This window comes from Scleropages formosus, chromosome 1, assembly GCF_900964775.1.
Source record: "Scleropages formosus chromosome 1, fSclFor1.1, whole genome shotgun sequence".
Taxonomy (NCBI): Eukaryota; Metazoa; Chordata; class Actinopteri; order Osteoglossiformes; family Osteoglossidae; genus Scleropages; species Scleropages formosus.
The window spans coordinates 1,996,224-2,015,729 of record NC_041806.1 but is presented as its reverse complement, the minus strand read 5'-3'; the positions used below and the strand labels follow the sequence as shown (position 1 = coordinate 2,015,729).

Here is a 19,506-nt window from a genome sequence, read left to right as displayed (position 1 = left end):
ACGTTGGTCAATGACCAATGAAAGTGGCTGTTACAGCTTTGGAGTATGAGGAGGACTTCCATTGGGTGGGTCCAAGTTTTTACTGACCAATGAGTTTCAAAATATTTGGTTAATGACCAATTAAATTTGCCGTTACAACTTTTGCGGATGACGAGGGCTGCCACCGTTTGAGTCGAAATTTTTAATAAACATTGAAGTTCAAAATATTAGCTTAGCGACGTCTGAGATTCCAAATGTTGGGGCGACCGAGGAAAGTGTTACTTCTTGCGTCCAGTTTTTGTAGGAGCAGGGTTAGGCGTTTTAATGCGGAAAACAATGCCATGTCAGTCATGCATGGTGTGCTGGTTCAACAACACAACACAGCCCTCTTCTCTATTATCTCTTGTGAATGTTTTAAAGCCTGGCTCGTGAGCTTTCTAAAAATGTTATATTTTTACATATATTTGCAGAAGCCTGAAGTCAATGGAAACCGAGTGTCACGCTACCTGCATTCAGTTTGTAAATAACTCCACATCCGTCGCGGACAAAGTTTACGACAGAACTGTAAGGCAGCGGAGGCACCTAAAGTTTATTTAGTTAAAGAACGCCAGGAGAAACGACGTCGTCGCACGTCCTGACGTCATTTGTGTGGTGAGCGTCACCACGTAACCTCCCCACGCACTATTCTCCACGTAAACTCACGTGACCGGAAGTGCAGTGCGACGCGGCCGGGTAAGTGTGCGTTTGAAATTTTCCACGGGCGCATTGCTGTGTTTTTAAATGTAAAACGTCTCTGTTTTCTTACTCTCAATGCAGAAGAAGTGGAAAGTCGTTCAGCGATGCTCGTTTAAACGAGTGCTGTTCTGTTGTGTCAGCGGACAGCCATTAATTGGCCAGGGGTATTTATAATTTTCTAACGGTCCATTCAAATTCATTGATCTCTGCTCAGGCTTCCCCAGGGAGCGGGTGTGTTTGCTTTCGTTTTTACCAGTCTCTGCGCGGACTAGTTGAACTCAGCACGACTGTCCACCTTGAAATTAAGTTTATTTACTTATCTTGTTGCCTAAACTAAAGTCACTTACCGGCTTAACCTTCTTTCTTTGATTTACATGCATGAAATGGATGGCTGGGTACTTTTCATTCACTCACTGTGTCCATAAACTTTACGTACCTACCTAGTATGGAGGTGGGATTCGAACCTGCAACCAAAGTCAGGAGGAGTGCTAACCACCATGCCACCTGCTGCTGCTTGCTCCTCGTGTTTATATTTAGTTTTACTCTTCTCATATTCATCTTATGTTTTGATAACGGCGATTCATGTGCTGTTTAGATACTGTTTTAAAGGTTTTTCAGGTGCACTTTGAGCCCTGATTGCAAGGCACTAATAGAACGATAGCAGCTGACAAACATAAAGCCTTGTTTCATTACTAGACACTCCTTATAATAAGACTAGTGTAGGGTGATCAGAGTTCCCCACTGGCAAATTATGTTGAGACAATATCTTTTACTGGGGCAGTTGGTGGCGTAGTGGTCACAGCTGTCACACATGTCAGCAAATCCAGCCTCCTGGTGCTGTAGCCTGCACTGAGACAGTAAACATTAGCTAGCTTTTTACAGGGGTAAATCAGTGTAAAATTATATTTGATGTGGACACATCATGCTGTAAGCAAGTTTGTAGAAAGGAGTAAAATCAATAAGTGATGATTCTCTTCTCGTCCATCATGCGGTTTCCTTTGGCTGTTGGTGCCAACGCAGTCGGCCATGGGGTGTGAAATGAATTGACCGTCCACACGCTCGGCGGGGGGGCGTCACAAGGCAAGCTCTGGGACAATCTGTGTGCGTGTGGGGTCAGGACAGGCTCATGGATGACTCTGAAGACTTCGTGGACCTCTGCTCCAAGCTCCTGAGGAGGGTGCGCAAGCGGGAGGCCGGCGAAAGGAAGTACACTGAGGACGAGAGCCGACCACCGAACGGTGTCAAAGAACGAGCCAAACGGAAGAGGCTGAGGATTGACTCGAACCAGGTTTTGGAGGGACCACGTGGCAGCCAGACGACCAACAGGTCTCAAGCCTCGTTTTCATTACGGAGCGATGAGCGTGGAGGGCTCAAAAAAGCTTTAGAAGATGCTGTGGTGGTCGCCAGACCAACCCCTGAGGTGACGGTACCTGAGTCGACCCTGAAGCAGCAGCCCCTGAGGGCGAAGGACAAGGTGGTGAGCAGGATGCAGCAGTTCAAATGGGTCAGTCCTCAGAAGCTGAAGTTGAATGGGTGCGAGGAGCCTGGGAGCGAGAAGCTGCATGTAGGCATCCTTACTCCACCTCGAGAGCAAGGTGAGATCGCTTTCACGACACCTACTCATTTTTCACTGATTTCTTTAGCTCTTTGGCAAGACAATAAATCAGGGAGCGAGTTATTATTGAAAGCTGTTCTCTCTGCGAGACCCATGTGTGGAATTTGTTTGCGCACATTTAAGCAGAATGCGAGTAACAAAGTACATCCAACCAAGAATGAAGAGCCTGAAGGTTCTCAGTTTTGTCTCTGATGTGGTGGAATGAGGTCCCTCGGAGCTGCTGAATTCCTCCCAGCATTCCGGAAGGGTCTGAAACCATGTCTTCCAGACCCATTTGTCTCCTCTCCTACATAACTGTTGTAATGTACTACATCAGCATGTTATTACATTTTAAACTGTGGTGCATCACTTTAGAGAAAATCACATCATGAATAAAAAAAAAAAAAGTGGATACAATTAGTGCAAGTAAAAAAAAATGCAGTAAGATCAGCAAATATGTCATGACTTGTAAATATTTTAGTAATTTCCAAAAAAATTCCAGCCATAAAAACATTCACAGTATGCTACTCAATAAAGAGATTGCCCATGAAACATTAATACCTTCCAAATGTCCACATTTCTATTATTTTTCCATCTCACCTTGAACTAGTTATACCAGCAAACTTCCATTTTTACCCTTTAAACACCTTGTTTCGTGACCAACTCGGTGGAAGTTTCTGTTGCCTTTCTGTGGCTCTAACTGGCAGAACTTGCTGGAAATGTTAATATTTTGAGTGTATTGAGTGCTGCAGTTCCCTTCCCTGAGTAGGGGTGCCCTGTGTGTGTGTGTATATTTGGGGGGGGCGTGTCATGCTAATGATATGCGTGTCCGTCCTTGTGCCATTTCCTGTTCGCCATTATCCCCGTGCTGCGTCTCCTTCCACAGAGCCCACCGCGACCCCTGCCCCAGACCCCCAGGGGGACGAAGCCCTGGCCCTCAGGCTGCAGCAGGAGCTGGACAGGGAGGCGCAATCGGACCTGGTGGACTTGGAGGAGGGGGGACTCTTCTTCTGTCAGATCTGTCAGCGGGACCTGTCCACCATGAACGCCCTGTGTCGTGCACAGCATATCAACAGGTCTGAACCCGTGTGTGTGTGTCCTTTCTCAGGTGTCCAACATGAGGACCCCCCCTCCCAGACTTGAGCTGTTGCTGAGGACATAGAGTTTATATTCTGCCCCCCCCCCCCATGTTATAGTGAGCGCAGTTTCCCCTCCACTCCCCAGGTGTCTGGACAAGAGCGAGGACAGAGCCCCACCCATGCGGGCCCCACCCCAAATTCCAGAGTGTCCCATCTGTGGGAAGGGATTCAAGTCCGAGAAGAGCAAAGTCGCCCACTTGAAGCGGTGTTCGACGGATATGGGCGTGGCACCCGCCGTGCTCATGGAGGCGCTGCAGAGGCAGGCAGCAGAGGTAGCAGAGAGGGGCAGCAGCACCAACCAACCGTGAGTGGAGATGGTAGCTGTAAGAGCCTCACACCAATTGGCTCAGCTTCCTATCACATCCACCTTACCATGTTTGGTACACTGTTGAGGTTGCAGTGCCACACAACTACTGGTTCTATTATTTATTCATTCATCTGATACTTTTCTCCAGGTGACTTCAGTGTGAGATACTTATTTGCCTGTTACCCCTACAGCAGGGTCATTCAGGGTCAATGCTGTACTGTAGGAGGAGGAAATTTGAGCCCAGCTCCTTGGAGTACAGCACTAGTGGCTGATTAAACCACTGTGGCTCTGCCCTATGACCCAGGCCCCTGCCAGACAGGCCCAAGAAGAAGGGGCCTAGGAAAAAGCCTGTTACCCTGGACGAGGACACCATGGTGGCCATGGCCCTGTCGCGCTCCATGCTGGAACAGGACAAGGAGAAAGAGGTGCTTCAGGAAGGCCAGCGAGGGGCAGCACAGGCTCTTTCGGCTCAGCCGGCTCAGCCCCTGGGCTCGAGGGCAGGCCGCGGTAAGTCCCGCCACAGCCCCTAACTTTGTGAGGACAGCAGTCCAAGGCTGGTTTTACCCCATTCCTCCCGCCATGAATCCCACGGGGCCCAACACTAGTGTCTAGCAGGTGGACCCACCCTTTCCACTGGGACTGTGAGGTTATGGACATGTGAGTCTTGCGCACGTGGACTGCACTCAGTACTTCTGTGTACCACGATCCCCTGGCTGTACAGGTAAGACATGCAGGAAGAAGGGAGCTCCTCCGGCGCCGCCCCCTCTCCTCCTCATTCAGGATCCGCGGGACGTCCTCCTTCGGCTGCAGAATCGAATTGCAGCCCTTCTGCTCCGCACGCAGCCCGAAAGGCCCCCCACGCCTCGCCTTCCTGCCAGCAGCCTTGCGCTCTGGACAGGTGCTGCTCCCTTATGGCAGAAGAGCGCGCTGCGGGAGGGGGGACCGCTCTCCACTCTGGACTTCTACACTCCAGAACTGAAGCCCTGGGTCCCGGCAAACGTGGTGAGTCTTTCATACACACAACCGCACACACAATGCAGCAAATATTTGCCTTTGTTTTTGACCTTTTTTTATATTTTCATTTTGTTTCCACCTGGATTTATAAGAGCACTTTGTGAATAAAATAGCCTGATAAATGGTGGATTTATGTAATTAGAGTGAATGAATAGCTTTAGTGCTATTTTCTCAGTTAGCGAGCACTGTTATATCGAAAGTACCGTAACAGTCCCACGTCAGATGACAAGTCCGTACCTTTGAAAGCTTGTTAGCCCTTATACACAGATGTACTAATAAGTTACCCACTTCACTGTGTTCGGGAAGCGGTCCTCTTTCTCCCTCCCTCTCTGATCGAGGACCAGCTCTGTACGTGTCTCCTGTGAGTGACCTTCTCACCGTTCACACAAGGTGAAGCTGAACCCGGAGGGACCTTGTCAGACGGCAGCCGGGACACCGAGGGACTCTCTGCTCGAAGCGAGATGCAGTTCCAGTCCCAGTCCTGCTGCAAAGAGATCGGAGCCCATCCCCCCTCCTGCCAGCTCTCCGCCACCAGTGGGCAACCAGACTCTCTGTGACCTCATGGACCTGGCTGAGGAGGGCATGACTCTGACGCAGTATGGTGGAGTGACCACATGGGCACACACACACACGTGTAAGTATGTTTACTGTGTCCAGTCCGTCCTGCCAGTTCTGTTCTAACAGAATTTCGTTACATGGTTTCAGTATGGTGCAGTGAACAGAGGTGTAGAGATTTGGGAATATTTTTACATTTATTTATTTATGTGACCCTTTTTCTCTAGACTCACTCACAGTGTTACACTACTTACACTAATTTACCTGTTTATAGAATTTTGACTATTGATCCAGGTTAAGTACCTTGATCAAAGGCATTGCTGCAGGAGGTGGGATTTGAACCTGGATACTGTAGATTTTACAGATTCTCTCTCTATACACGTTGAACGTGACGCATGAATTAAGTTATTAAATGAAATGTTACTCTGAAAATGAGCACAAAACATAAAGAACTGCAGAAATGGTCTTGAACTCTGGCAGCCATTAAAGGGCAGTGTTAACTCATGAAAGCAGTGATCTGACCTCATGTTGTCACTGTCCCTCAGACAAAGAGCAGCTGGACCCTCTGCCGAATGGCTTTGAACCAGTGGCTGAAGCTGCTGCTCAGAGCACGGTAAGCGTCCGTTTTCGCTGTCATGTTTTTCCTTTCCTTGTTCTCTCACGATTCCCTGCCACTCTGCCTGAATGCAAATGCAAACTACATTTTACCGCGTTTGCTCCTCCCTGACTCTAGGCACCTCTGTCCAGACTGGCCACAGACCTCGCCAGCATGGTCAACAACCCACAGCTGAGCGATGTCCAGCTGCAGGTGGACAGCGGGGACGTCTTCTTCACACACTCCTTCGTGCTGTATGCTCGCTGCCCCCTGCTGGCGCAGAGTGTAAGATCACCTTCAGTGATAACTGGTGCTCGATTGTCTCAGTGAGTTACTGACTCTGGGTAATGTGTGTGCTGAAGAGTGGCAGGAAAAAGTGGAAAATCCCCAGGCCATAGGGTTTTGACCCTCATTCTGTGTGTGTCTGTGGTCCCTTCTCAGGTTCACGACTCTGGCTTCGGGGTGCAGGAGGAGGGAATGCCCCTTGTGCAAAGGGTGCTGCTGGGGGAGGTGCCGGTGGACGCTGTGCTGGCCCTGCTGCAGTATCTGTACACCGGCTGCTGCCCCCTCACGCCTGCACTGGTGACACGGGTCCAGGAGCTGGCGGTCAGGTCAGTGCTGTCTGTTCGTGTCTCCGTTACAGCGACCATGATGCCTAAGCGCTCCGTGTGTGTGCTGCGTTTCAGTGGCAGCGGTTGGCATTTTCACAGGAAGAGGACTGTCCACTTGTGTGTTGCATTATAGTGGAACTAGTGTCAAGTGGAGATGTTTCAGGACTGAGGATTAATGGAATTTAGGTTTGAGGGGAAAAAAAATGAAACCAACAGTTTGAGCTTGGTGTAGATGGGTTTTTGAGGGCAATAAGGTTACGTTGTACTTAAAGTGTCCTTGTGGCCAAAAACCAACTTAAAATCTCACTTTATTGGGAACAAGTCCTGTTAAGGGCAGCAAGGTGGCCAAAGAGGTAGCAATGGTGCCTTTTAGCACCTGGGCTGTGTGTTCGGATATGGGTTTAAAACCGGGTCAGTTTCTGTGGAGTTTGCATGTTCTGCCTGCAGTCCAAAGATGTGTTTCAGGTGAACTGGTGAGTAAATTGCTCTTTTTGTGTATGTTTCAGTGAATGAGTGTGTGTGAATGCCTTGTAATGTTCCAGTGTCTTGCCTAGGGTGCACCCTATCTCTCACCCTGTGCTTCTGGGATAGAACCTGGACCTCCTGCACCAATGTATTGGACAAGCAGTTAATGATTATGGGGAAGAAGTCCTGTTGCTGTTTTGAATAGAGAAATGATTTATTAGAGATGTAACATTTATTAAATGTCTGTTTTAGGTTTCAGCTGAAAGAACTACAGGAATTGTGCCAGCAACATGCAGGAAAAACACAGCTGGAACCCTGGGGCATGGAACTTGAGCAGAACGATGAGGAAGAGGAGGCGCGCAATAAAGAGCAAAATTTTATGGAGCTCCTCCACTCCATGTGGGATGGAGAGGAGGAAGAGGGGGGCATACATGGCAAGTACAGACAGGAGGGAACCGGCAGCCCTCTACTGGGAGATGTGGAGCCAGGGGACGAGAGGGTGGATGAAGATGAGCTGGAGGAGATCTACGAGTTTGCAGCCACGCAGAGGAAGCTTGAGTCTGGGGGCAACATTGGGGAAGATGATGAAGAAGAGGATGGAGAAGATTGTCACGCAGACACGGAGGAAGGGGAGGGACTTATGGAGAGGGGAGGTGGTGATTGTATGTCAGGAAAAAGACTGTCCCTTGTGAAAGCAGGAGCTTTCATAGAGAAGCTCAACTCACAAGGAACAGATGAACCAAAGGAGGACTCTCCACCTTCTCAGGACTCCATGGTCAGCTGTCACTCGCTCAGAGATGGATCTGCAGCTGGAAACCCACCGGAGGGACAGGTATATCAGATGACTGCCGACATGATGGAACAGCCTGCTCTATTCACAGTTTCTTGTGCAGAAGCTGCAATGGGACCAGATGACACAGGGCTAGTGGGGTCATCAAAACCTAGTTCAGTCCACAGTCCTAACACCAGTGCAGACAGGAGCTACAGTCGCTTGTTCTCTCAGTCTTGGGGAACTTGCACAGAGCCATCTCCATCTCAGCCTCCTCCCCACACCCCGTCAGCCTCCCTCGCTGCTGATTTTCAGTGTATGGAGCAGCCAGCTGTTGGTGTCTTCACACCAGTTCCTAGTAGAGCCTCTGGGCACCAAGGGGTTGTCATTGACCTTTCCGTTAGCCCTTCCCCTGACCCGTTGGAGTCCTCATTGCCCATAACAGGTGTCTCCCCAGGGTCCACAGAAGGCAAGGATCCGGAGGTCATAGGAAGGAGTTCCTCCTTCGCTGGAGATCCTGAAGTTCCTCTTGGTCATAGCCAAACAGAGACTAGTCACGTAGAAAAATGTATTCCTAGCTCTTCGGGGAAGACTATTTGCTCGACGAGGGACACCCGTCCCGTGACTCCAGACTTGATTGTGGTCTCGGATTCTGGTGACGAGATGGATTTCAGTACAGGGAATATGGAGGCTAAATTGCCTCCTATCTCGAACCAGCAGCCTCAAATTTCAGTGAATGTAGGAGAAAAGGCAGTTAATCCTGAAGTTCACTCCTGTAATGCCCATGCTCCGGTGCGCCTTTCCCCTAGTCTCCCAATGAACGGCTCTGCTGAAATATCCTGGCTCATCCCGTTTACACCGGTGCAGCCCCAAAAAACAACCCAAACTGGTTCCACGCAGACATACAGTAGCATGTGCCGAACAAACCTTTTCACCAGGTCACTTAGAGACGAATCTAGATCACTGTCTCCATCCTCCTCATTTGCTTCACCCCAGATACCACACACCTTGACTGGTCTCAAGCGTACTGAGAGGTTGCAGCACCAAGCTGGAGTTGGGCCACATATTGTAGACTCTACAAAATTCTTGGAGAGACCAGCAAACAATAGTTCTACTTCAAACCTCAAGGTTGGATCAACTTGTGGGTTGAGTAAAGGAGAGGGGTCTTGGTATAGGAGCAGCAACGTAGTGCTTCTCAATTCTGGCCTGATGGGTGACTCTCGCAAGCCTGAAATCGAGCCAAAGGAAAGTCCTCCCGCATCCATAATCCCTTCGTCTCAACTTGAGACGTCTAGGCGGACCTCCAGCCAACATAGAAGCTTTGTTCTAGGTGACACTGACTGTAGTGGTGTCCCTCCAAATGCCAGCAGCACCCCACTCCACCTAAAGGTTCCTGACCGCTTGTGTGCAGCTCGGCCCTCCCTTCCCCAGAGCGACCACGTTCTGGGGTCAAACCGGAAAAGCCCCATTTGCCGAGTGACTGGAAACAGAATACAGTCTGCAGATGAACGCTGCTCAGAGAACCAGCAGGGGGATGATCCAGGGTCCCTGCACCTTTCTGTCATTTTGCCATCCCCTTGGCGGGATGCAGAAATTGGAAGCAGGCTCAGGGAGTCTCCAGATAGGCACGGGTTCCTCGCAGGACCAAACTGCATTGAGAGCTCAGACATGGCGAGGTTCTCTAAGAGCAACGGGAACCTTCCTGAAGGAGAGGAGGAGAGCTCTCTGGCCCAGCAACCCAGAGAGCTGGGCCAGTTCTGTGCAGCCGAAGAGCCACCCATACCGTTTGATGACTCCTGGGGGGAGGGTGCTCACTTTAGCCTCAGGATGGACTCCAGTGGTGGGGTTAGTCCACCCTCGCTCATTCCTCCCGCCATCGGTCAGGATACCCCCAAGAACATCCCTGAGCCCAGTGCCACCATGCTGGACTCTAAACTCTGGGATGAATGGGAAGGGGACGAGGAGGAGGATTTGGATCTCCCTTTGTCCCAAAGAGCGTGTCCCAGAGGAGCAGCTCCAAGAGTAGCACAGCTCAGGACTCCAGGTATTAGTCTGCCTGTCTTTTTTTCCTCTTTCTCTGCAGTGCAGATTTCTTCATGTGGAATCCTGTCTTTTTCCATCAGATCCAGAGCCTTTTTGTTTTCTTCTGCCGTATGTCATCTTGGGGCAACTCTCTCCTGTTTCTGCTCCAATCCCTCTTTATACTCTTATTTCCTGCTTCCACAGTGACATCCCACAGGAAGGGCAACCCCCCCCTTGAGCCTATCACCCCTATGCCAGCATTTTCAGACATGGAAACACCTGAGCTAAAGAACCAGCTGAACAAGTGAGCCCAACCATCTGTCTGCTTTAAAGTGTTTTACCATGGACACACTTCTGGGCACATTACCAGTGTTGTAATGTTTACAGTAAACACACAGAAACCCTAAATCACAGGGGTTAACTGTGGTTGGGTTAGGTCAAAGGCACTAGTACTTTCTGCGACCAGTCAAAGCTGTGTGTGACTTTGCTGTCCACACACACCATAACAATTAAATGTTTCCTCCAGGTTTGGGGTGCGTCCACTACCCAAGCGCCAGATGGTTTCAAAGCTCAGGGAGATCCATCACTATACCCATCAGCTGCTGAGCTCCGACTCAGAGAGCAAGGGCCTGGTCCTGAGCCCAGATCCCCCCAAGGCCGCAGCATTCAAGGAGCCAACGGGAATCATGCTCAAGACGTGTCCCAAAGCTCCACCTGCCGGGCAGGGGGAGGATGGTCAGAGGGATGGGGATGAAGAGGTGCTGTCGGCCTCTCAGAGCTCCACCACGTCGTCCGCTGCGGCCAGTGAGGACTCTAACAGGTATGACATTTGCATTGCTTCGAATATGCATTCAAGGACAGTCTTGGGAAAATGTGACGTGTAAACAAATACTGTTTACAAACAGTAAACTCATAACATTACTTCCATTGTTTACCAGCATGCCTTGTCTGCTTTCTTTAGTCCATTATCCTGCTACCCTGGCCAGCGCTGAGCTTTGTCTCTGTTTTCTGTGTAGATGGACATAACTGACCAGGTCTAAATATTAGACATTAAAAACAGGATGAGAAATAAGAGGTAAAGCCAGGTCCAGGATCAGTGAAAAGTCTGAGTCAATCAGCTGCTGTTCTTCACAAGGCAATCTCTTCTCCCAGAAGGTTTAGTTAGGGTTGGTTATGGTTATTAGTCGCTAGCTACTGGCTAAAGACCAGTGCGGTCACCGATGACCTGTTGCATCCCTTCCAGGTCCAACCCAGAGTTGTGCCCTCAGTCCGATGATGACTCCGACAGCGATGGGTTGACACCATCTCAGGCGGTGTCCCGTGATGCAGCTAAGCTGCAGGCGGTCCGGAACTTTCTGCAGTCAGACTCTGAGCTCTACGGGCAAATCCTGCAGTACCAACCGCTTGTCCTGGCCCACCTGCAGGCCCGGCTGAAGGCGGCTGGTATCCGCCTGGGAGCAGCCAAGCTGCTGGACTTCCTGGACTCACAATGCATCACTTTCACCACAGCCAATCGTACGAAACCCAGTGTGTCCAGGCGGAGGGGCCTTGGTCGGGGGCGGGGCCGCAGGCGTGGAGGGAAAGCAAAGGCCTTGTCGTGAGACAGGACAACCGTAAAGATTGAAAGCAAGCTGGTGAGAAGAGGGGGAGCAGGGTGGGATCGGAGGGGGTGTGTCCTGTCCTTGTCTAAACTGCTCCGAATGGGGCTCAGAGCCGTGACCTAGAAATTTCTAGAGCCCGATGGAGCTTTGCAATTCGACACAGGTGTCATGTGGTCGGCCTACCAAGGATGTCACAGTGCCATAAACAGAGCTGTACTCTAGAATCCACCCTGCCTAAGCTGCAGTGCAAAGATAAAGTTTGTGTGTGTGTGTGTGTGTGTGTAATTGGTGTGCTTCCTCAGAGAGATCAGTGTTTCAGGGTGATGGAGCTGGTCTGGCGTAGATAATGACGCAGAGCCGTCCGGACACCTATGCTACAGCCAGGCACAAGTTCTTTCTTGGTGCAGCTGCATGTGTTCAGGGCAGTGCTTTTGAACATTTCTCTAGGTTTCTTTGGAATGTTGCACCAGTCTTTCAAAGTAATGAAATTAAAAAAAAAAAAAAAAAAAAAAAAAACTGAGCTGGAATAGTTTTCACTGAAAGGGAAGGGAAGTTACACAGATTTGTTACAAATAAGTTTACTTAATATTTTACAATTAAATTATGTAATTTTAATCTTACAAGTTTACATTTGACACTTTCCCTATTGTAACTACAAATTCAAAACTAATGTCAGTCTGTTTCTAGAAAAATGTACAGAAAAGTATAGGCGCAGCATTGCAAATAAGACCATCTGTTTTGCCTCGTTAAGTCTGTACAAAAACAGCATCTAGAAAATAGTGTACCATTTTTTATTTCCTTTTTTATGCAAATACCAGCCCAGTGATACAGACATTTGGTCTCATCATACAGCATGGAGTTGTTCAAAAAAAGAAATTGTAAAACAGACCAGCTTCCATCATCGGTCAGGTAACCAGGACGGTAATGAGCGGGGAGCTGCGGCAGTGGTCAAGCAGTCAGAGTTCAGAGTCACACTGGGATCTCAGCTCTCCACACGCCACCCTTCCCCACTGTGCTTCTAGCGGCTCCGCTCGCCGTGGCCCTCGGCCTTGCCATCATGACAGGTTGGCAATGTTGGCCAGGAATCGTTGCGCCCACCACTCGTCCAGGTCAATAGGAACAAAGTCTTTGGGAGGGCAAGACCAGAAGAGATACCTGGGTAAGTCATGGTCAAGCAAGGGTGGGAATGGCCCTTCACAGGGGTGGCTGCAGTCAAATGCCCACCCAGACACACACCTTGGTGTATGTTTAAAGGTTGTGTGCGGGCTGGCGCTGACTGAAGTCCTACTTGTGCAGTGCCCAAGTCAGGGTGCAAAAGGAATAACGCCAGCCTTCACAAGACAGCTTAGTGAAGAGGAAGCAGTCACTTCCAACGGCCAAGGTGAATTTGGGTGGAGGAGAATTAAAAGGATGACATAACCAGGTAAGTCAGGAGGACTTGGGCAGGGATATGGCCTCTGGCCATGGGAAAGTCTGTGTGTGTCAGTGTTTCAGCCCTTGTTTGGCTCAGGTCACATGACCTTAGGTCAAAGGATGCTTAAAGTGAGCTGCTGTGGCAGAGCAAGGGTTAAAACTCAAGCGTGACTAAGTGCTGTGAAGAGTGGAAAGTAGGACGTGTATGGAGCAGATGAGTAATGATGGAATTAAGAGCATGGAAATGGTGCAAAGAAGATAACAGGCAAGGAGGCAACCATCGGGGGAAGGGTAGAGGGTGGACAAAACGAGTGGATGGAGATAAGGGAAGGGAGGAGGGAGGGTAGCTCAACACTCACTCTTCATGTCAGGGTTGGGGGTCTTCTCTGAGTACTGCACTGGTCCCTGACCTCCCTCCAGCTGGCTGCAGTTGCCCAGTCGCTGCTCCACCTGCTGCCATGCTGCACGGGTGCGAGACAGACCAACACATGGGTGAAGACATACAGGAAACCCCTGACGCACTGTTTGTCATCTGCCATCGTGCCACCAGGGAAAATAGCAACCTCTTTCAGAGCTGAAATTAACTGCAGCAAATGAGATTTGTTCAATAGGCAACTCGGCCACATATTTAGGGCTACAGGTACAATCCAGGTAAACGGAGTACAGCCAAGTGGGACCACAAAGCAGTCTTATCGAGGCGACACTACAACTCGTGGGGACTACAGAAGACTGGGTAAACCCTCTAGGCTCAGTGTACATGTTGACCCAATGTGTCTCACCTAACTGCCACACCCTCTCTCCATGTTCCATGGGACGAAAGCCAAAACCATTTAGGTAACTGACAGCTAGTAGCGTAGTGGTTAGAGCAACTGCCTTTGGACCCAAAGGTTGCAGGTTTGAGCCTCACCTCCAGCTGTAGTACCATGGAGCAAGCTACTAACCCTGATTTACTCCAGTAAAAATTACCCAGTTGTATAAATGGGTAAATAATTGTAACCTTAACAGTGTAAGCTGCGTTGGAGAAAAGTGTCAGATAAATGTAAATGTTTTACAACGTTTAATGTAGGTCAACAGAAGTTCTCTTGCAGGGAGCACCAGGCTCCAGTCCCTTTAAAGTGATGTAAGTGTCCTATTTTTTATAGAAAACTTGATTCGCTTTGATGGAGAAAGAACAAAAACAATTGGTGCCTGTTTCTCTCAAACCATAGAGCAGTTATTTAACTGAGGTTGACGGTCCTTGTTTAGTTGTGTAACAGTTTAAGTAGAAAAACTCATGGATGCCAGCCAGCAGGGGTCCCTTTCCTCAAGGTGGGTCATATTGCATCAGCCTCATGGGGGTGGAGTCTACAGGGGTCACCACCCCCCCCCCCCCCCATAAACAATGCTGCAAACATGCACCCTACCCCCACTCTACTACGTCTTCATTTTTTTTTTAGGTGGTTAACCTTTTTTTTTTAAAAAAAAAAGGTAATTTTTTTTTTTTTTTTTTTTAACTTCGCATCCAACAGCATGTGTTACTGAATATTCCACACAGGATCATCTCAGAGCAGCGGAGTGGTTTGGTTGACAGATAAACCACAGGGGGGATATTAGGTGTTAAACAGCTCCTAAACTGCTACAGCTCTTTAGGACCAGGGCATTTTTAGTGAAAGTGGGGTTACTGAGCTTCTGGAATCCAAACCGCTCCACTGCGATCCATCAAACCGGATTGGTTGTCCTTTGCGTTGAAGCCAACTGAGCCCAGAGCGAGATCCGAGCCCAATTTCACTACGCAAGGGTTTCCGTCGTACTGCAGGTGCCGGAGTTGCCAAGAGCCAACATGAACCCAGGAATCATGCAAGTCTGGTGTTCATCTTATGCTTGCCTTGACTCTCCAGTTCTGACCCATATTAATGTGAAGCTTTGACCATCTGGCCTGGAAAACACCAAAGGCAGAACGCTAGCCACCTCCAGGGGTGCAAGGCCAGGGGTTCAATCAGTCCTTGTCGTTATCATTGACACGCAAGCCCTCGCCGAAGCTACCAGAATGTCCAACTTTCTCCGTAAGACTGGTGACCAGGCGCTCTGAGAACTGTCGAGTTTTGTTTCACGCTGCACCACGATTCCCCACCACAACAGCCTTCGAACCCTGGCGCTTGTGGAACCTCATTGTGCGGAACCCTCCCCAGAACTGCACGTTGCGGCCAAACGCTCACCTTCGTACACAAACCTGACGTTCTCCTCATGGGCCTCCGTGAAGCCTTCCGGTTGGGAGTCGACCCCCTGCGACGGCGCTCCGTGGTACCGTTTGCCGTTGAGGCGGTTGAACACCAGCTTTGGCGCCTGGGAGCTGCGAGGAACAGGAGAGCCAAGGAGAAGGGAATCGGAGACTACAAGGTACGCCAATGTGGTACAGTAAAACCCCGCGGGAACTTATTTCACAAAAATCATCCTTTGAAGACAAGCATCTTCTGCCCGATTCGTCATTTACATGCTTATGTTTTCATCTATAATTGGTACCGATTTAATTTCAAGGAATAAAACGAGTAAAACGGGGGTTGGCTCGACTTGGCCGAGTGACAGCACGGCGACGGCGTACCGACCGTAGTTCTCTTCAAAACTCGTGGACAGACTGGCTGGAAACAGATTGTAACCCTGATGTAACTACAGTTTCGGATCCCAGTCACAATGTTATAGCGGTTTTTACTGTACTTTACGCTATCTGCCGAACATTTATTTCATATTCATGGCCCGGCAGAAGAGTGCGTGTGTGGTATTTCCCAGTGTGAAGTTAAAAAACAATTCGCACCGTGTGCCACTGTATTCTGTATCCAACATATTGATTGTGCCCCAGCTGCTTTTTAAGGAGCAGGGTGGCAAAACATTGTATCTCATCCAAGTAATCAAAGTAGCGAACACTCTTCAGATGAGATCTTCTGCGGCCCCCAGTGACAACACAAAGGAGCCTCCTGGTTTTCCCGGGATTATTTCAGCAATCGCGAAGGAGAGCCACTATAAGGTGGATAAGAACTTTGATGTCTCACCTCTGTTAGAAGCAAAGTATTTTGGCACAGTCACTTAAGGATGTGAGCTCGAGCCAAATTCAAGTTCCATAAGTACGATCTATGGGCGGCTAGAGAGGTGACCTTATGGGACAGAAGCTGTGAAGGACGTCCTGTGGAGGGGAGGGGGGCTCCCACGTGTTCGGACAAAAACTTCTTCGCGCGCCCCTCCATGTGCCACGCGACGCCGGACACGCCGCACGGACCGCGTTTTTCACAGCTTTACGAGAAATACAAGCCGATCGATCGCAGCGAAACGCGCATGCGCACAACCGGCAGCAGAGCCCCGCGGATCACGCAGAATGAGAAAGCCCACTCCGTACGTGTGGATACGTCTGACCCGCACGTGCTAAGCACAACGTCCCGGTGCGCGTGCGTGTGTCACGCGCCGGCGGCGGACTTCGAACGCCCGCCGGGCGGGTATAACCTTGTCTCGCGCAAGGTCACGCTCTTTTCGGTTCATGAGCGCCGCGAGGAGCTCCAGCAACGCGCGACGACGACGACACACACGCTTCGCCCGGAGTTTAAACTGCCCCCCCCGCCGCCGCCGCCTGAGAATTGTCGCCGTTTAGCCCCGCTCGAGCTGTGACGTTGTCACTAAAGTCGCCGCACCAACGAGCGGTGACACACAGGGATACACGCGACCGACACACACGGTGTCCCCGAATGAATGTGTTGTGCAAGCAAGCGCGTACACACACACATTGCTTGCGTAACCGTAACGTCGTGTCCTTGTGTGTGTGTGTGTTTTGTAGGAACTCACCTCGCCGCCGTCCAGGGGCTCTGCCTGTTTCTGAACTCGTTGCTTTTGGTCTCGATCTGCTGTGCGCCTGGACCTCGGAGAGAGAGAGAGGGAGGGAGGGACACGCGGGACACACTTCAGTAGGTCAGCTCACATGGTCCGGGGTTCGAGCGGAACACACGGGCCGGGGGCGCGCTCTCTCTCTCTGGACCGAGAGACTCAGCAGCCCTCACACACACACACACACACACACACACACAGCCCCAGTGGGACCCCCGGACTCACCTGTCCTGCGCTGCGTCACCAGTTTGCTGGGCCCTCTGGTGATCGTGTACATGATCATGTGCTCGGGGTGGCGCTCGGGAGCTCCAGCGCGAGCTCTCGGCTCGAGCGTCTGTCCAAGCTGAGGACACACACAGTCTCAGGGTCGCAGTGTGTGTGTGTGTGTGGCTCGAGTCCCGCTCGTCCGGACCAGTGCGGTGCGGGTCCAGCGCCGCTCCTCCGGCTCCGGTCGGGTGGAGTTTAAACACCCCGAAAGCTCCGCTCCGACAAGGAAGATAAAGAAGAAAAAAGAAAGAAAGAAAGAAAAAAAAAAAAAAAAAAAAACCCCACACACACTTAAAAACTCTCAGCTCGTGCTGTCCGGGAGAGGGGGGGCAGGCAGCTGTGTGCACGCCACGCGCCTCCAGCGCAAACGGAGCTGTCATTGAGCGGCCGCGGACGCCCCGCGCACGCCGTGCAACACGGACCCGCCCACTTAGTGACGTCGCAGCGCCTCCCGATGACGCGCGGAGGGGGAGGGGCGCCCTTCAGGTGGCGCCGGACGACCTTTCACCTGGAAGGCCGGCGGAAACGCGAACGCGCGCGCGGCCACGTGGAGCGGTATCTCTCCGCGCAGCCGATCGGTGGAACGCGCCTCAGACGCCCCGGGGGGGCGTCCGTTTTGAACCAAATCGAGAGCGCGCGCGCGCGGGGCTGAAAACAACAAATGGCACTTTGACTTGTGTCACGAGCTCGCCTGCTCTCTATATTTCAGATATTAATTACCCAAGTGCGACATTCTTGCAGTCTAAATTATTAAAATCAAATGCTCACTTCTCCCAATTTAGATAGATTCAGTGTAGAAAAACGCGCAGTTTTCGGAAAATCTCAGCAAGAGAGACGAATTAGCGCTTGGAAGCGGAAAGTCGGTCGAGATAAAAGAGTCGCTGAAGACAAATAACATGATTTCCTCACATATTCGTCCGCAAAAAGATACAGAACAATGAAGAAATGTAACACTTCGTCTCACAGTGAAATATTGGGCATCAGAAACAGCACTGTGGGCGTCACCTGTGGCTGTAACGCACCTCTAAACACACACACACACACACACACAGTCTCCAACAAACTGCACAAAAAACCAGATTGTAATCTGGTAAAAATTAAGATGTACTCAATACGTCCAGGCAACAACAGGAGGACTACAGGACCCCCCGGATATTAAAATTACTTAAATTACTCGAGGTTTAAAGGAGCTTCCAAATATGCATCAAAATGAACCTGATTGTTGATCACTGATTATCACGGAGCTGTCAGTCAATCTTTAACTTTATTCTGGCATCAGCTTGTCTTTTTAGTTGTACCTTTTATAGTAATCTATATCCCATAACCATGGAAAATGAGCAACTTATTCTAATAAACAGAAGTTTGCCCACAGCGCAGCACAATACATGGCGTCCTGTCTGTGGAGTCATGGGCCGAAGAGCCGCTTCTTCGTGGAGCGTTCACCAGGGTATTACCGGCACATGCCGATTACTGTACCGCCTTTGCCGTTTTCTGTTTTTCGGCTCTACTTCATCTGCCGACATAATCGTTCTCAGCTGCAGGGTGGCACAGCGGGTAGCGCTGGTGCCTCACATTTCCACAGCTGTCCAGTCACAGCGTTCCACGCGCTCAACGGTTTCCGAGAGCTTCCAGTAAATTCGAGCAACAGTGTGTAAATGAACAACAGTGTGACAGTAATATTTTACTAGGTGTAGAAATGCAAGGCAGCAGCACCGCAATGACCTTGTCCTGGGTCACTTGGCACTTCGCAGCATCTGCGTCGCCCCACCGTTCGCTGGGACACGTTCTACAAGTACTTTCCCACGTGTAGCTTTATAATGAATGACTCAAAACTGTCATTAGTATTTGCTTTCAATGTTTGTTTGTTTGTTTGTTTGTTGGGGGGCGCTGTGGCGCAGTGGGTTGGACCAGGTCCTGCTCTCTGGTGGGTCTGGGGTTCGAGTCCCGCTTGGGGTGCCTTGTGGCAGACTGGCCCCCCGTCCTGGGCGTGTCCCCTCCCCCTCCGGCCTTGCGCCCTGTGTTACCGGGTAGGCTCCGTGACCCCGTATGGGACAAGCGGTTCCGAAGGTGTGTGTGTGTGTGTGTGTGTTCAAAATATCTTATATAGTGGAAAACTGCGAAAATGTATCTATGAATGGCGATTTTCTCATTTCCAACACACAATCCTCTGAAAGTAGGGCATCTTCTGGAATTTTTTTGTGAACTTTTGGACGTTTCACTTGTCCAAATCTTCTTCCTCCCTCTGAAAACGTACGCAGAACAAGAAGCAATGCTGTGACATGGGCAGCGTCCACATGTCGACTTCCAGCTATTTTTACCCTCACGATCCTTGTTAACACGTTATCAACATACACGGGTCAAAACTCACTCGCTTTCATGAACCGCTTGTCCTTGTCGGGGTCGCGGTGGTGCAGAGCCTGTTCTGGAACCACTTGGCACTGTACCGGGAGGGGTACGCTCACAGCAGGATACCAGTTCATCTCAGGATCCCCACATGGCGGGAGGAAACCAGAGCACCGGGTGTAAACCCATTCAAACTCCACACAGCCTGAAGTAGATTCAAACCCATGGCCAAGCAGCCCAGGTGCTGTTTGCCT

General features: G+C 50.3%; 2 protein-coding genes across 4 annotated transcripts; one reads left to right on the top strand and one right to left on the bottom strand.

Annotated features, from left to right (window-relative positions):
• The first annotated feature begins 697 nt into the window (after nucleotides 1-697).
• On the top strand, nucleotides 698-11,653 carry slx4 (SLX4 structure-specific endonuclease subunit homolog (S. cerevisiae)). Of its 2 annotated transcripts, XM_029251939.1 has the most exons (13): nucleotides 1,589-2,309; nucleotides 3,195-3,384; nucleotides 3,533-3,751; nucleotides 4,059-4,261; nucleotides 4,476-4,756; nucleotides 5,159-5,402; nucleotides 5,869-5,936; nucleotides 6,057-6,203; nucleotides 6,360-6,529; nucleotides 7,247-9,807; nucleotides 9,990-10,089; nucleotides 10,312-10,605; nucleotides 11,029-11,653. In XM_029251939.1, the coding sequence occupies exons 1-13, from the start codon at nucleotides 1,841-1,843 to the stop codon at nucleotides 11,384-11,386; spliced, it is 5,304 nt and encodes a 1,767-aa protein (XP_029107772.1). In that variant the 5' UTR covers nucleotides 1,589-1,840; the 3' UTR covers nucleotides 11,387-11,653. The 2 variants fall into 2 exon arrangements, with proteins under 2 accessions (XP_029107770.1, XP_029107772.1); XM_029251937.1 differs by lacking the exon at nucleotides 11,029-11,653 and adding an exon at nucleotides 698-711 and having other exon boundaries at nucleotides 1,735-2,309; nucleotides 7,247-10,397.
• A 394-nt stretch (nucleotides 11,654-12,047) lies between these two features.
• LOC108930224 (MAPK regulated corepressor interacting protein 2-like) lies at nucleotides 12,048-17,350 on the bottom strand. 2 transcript variants are annotated; one of them, XM_018745383.2, is made up of 5 exons: nucleotides 16,868-17,350; nucleotides 16,604-16,676; nucleotides 14,995-15,128; nucleotides 13,159-13,260; nucleotides 12,048-12,512 (listed from the first exon to the last, which is right to left on the bottom strand). In XM_018745383.2, exons 1-5 carry the CDS (start codon nucleotides 16,923-16,925, stop codon nucleotides 12,442-12,444), a joined length of 438 nt encoding a protein of 145 aa, XP_018600899.1. In that variant the 5' UTR covers nucleotides 16,926-17,350; the 3' UTR covers nucleotides 12,048-12,441. The 2 variants fall into 2 exon arrangements, with proteins under 2 accessions (XP_018600899.1, XP_018600900.1); XM_018745384.2 differs by having other exon boundaries at nucleotides 12,051-12,512; nucleotides 16,604-16,670; nucleotides 16,868-17,349.
• Between the last annotated feature and the right edge of the window lie 2,156 nt (nucleotides 17,351-19,506).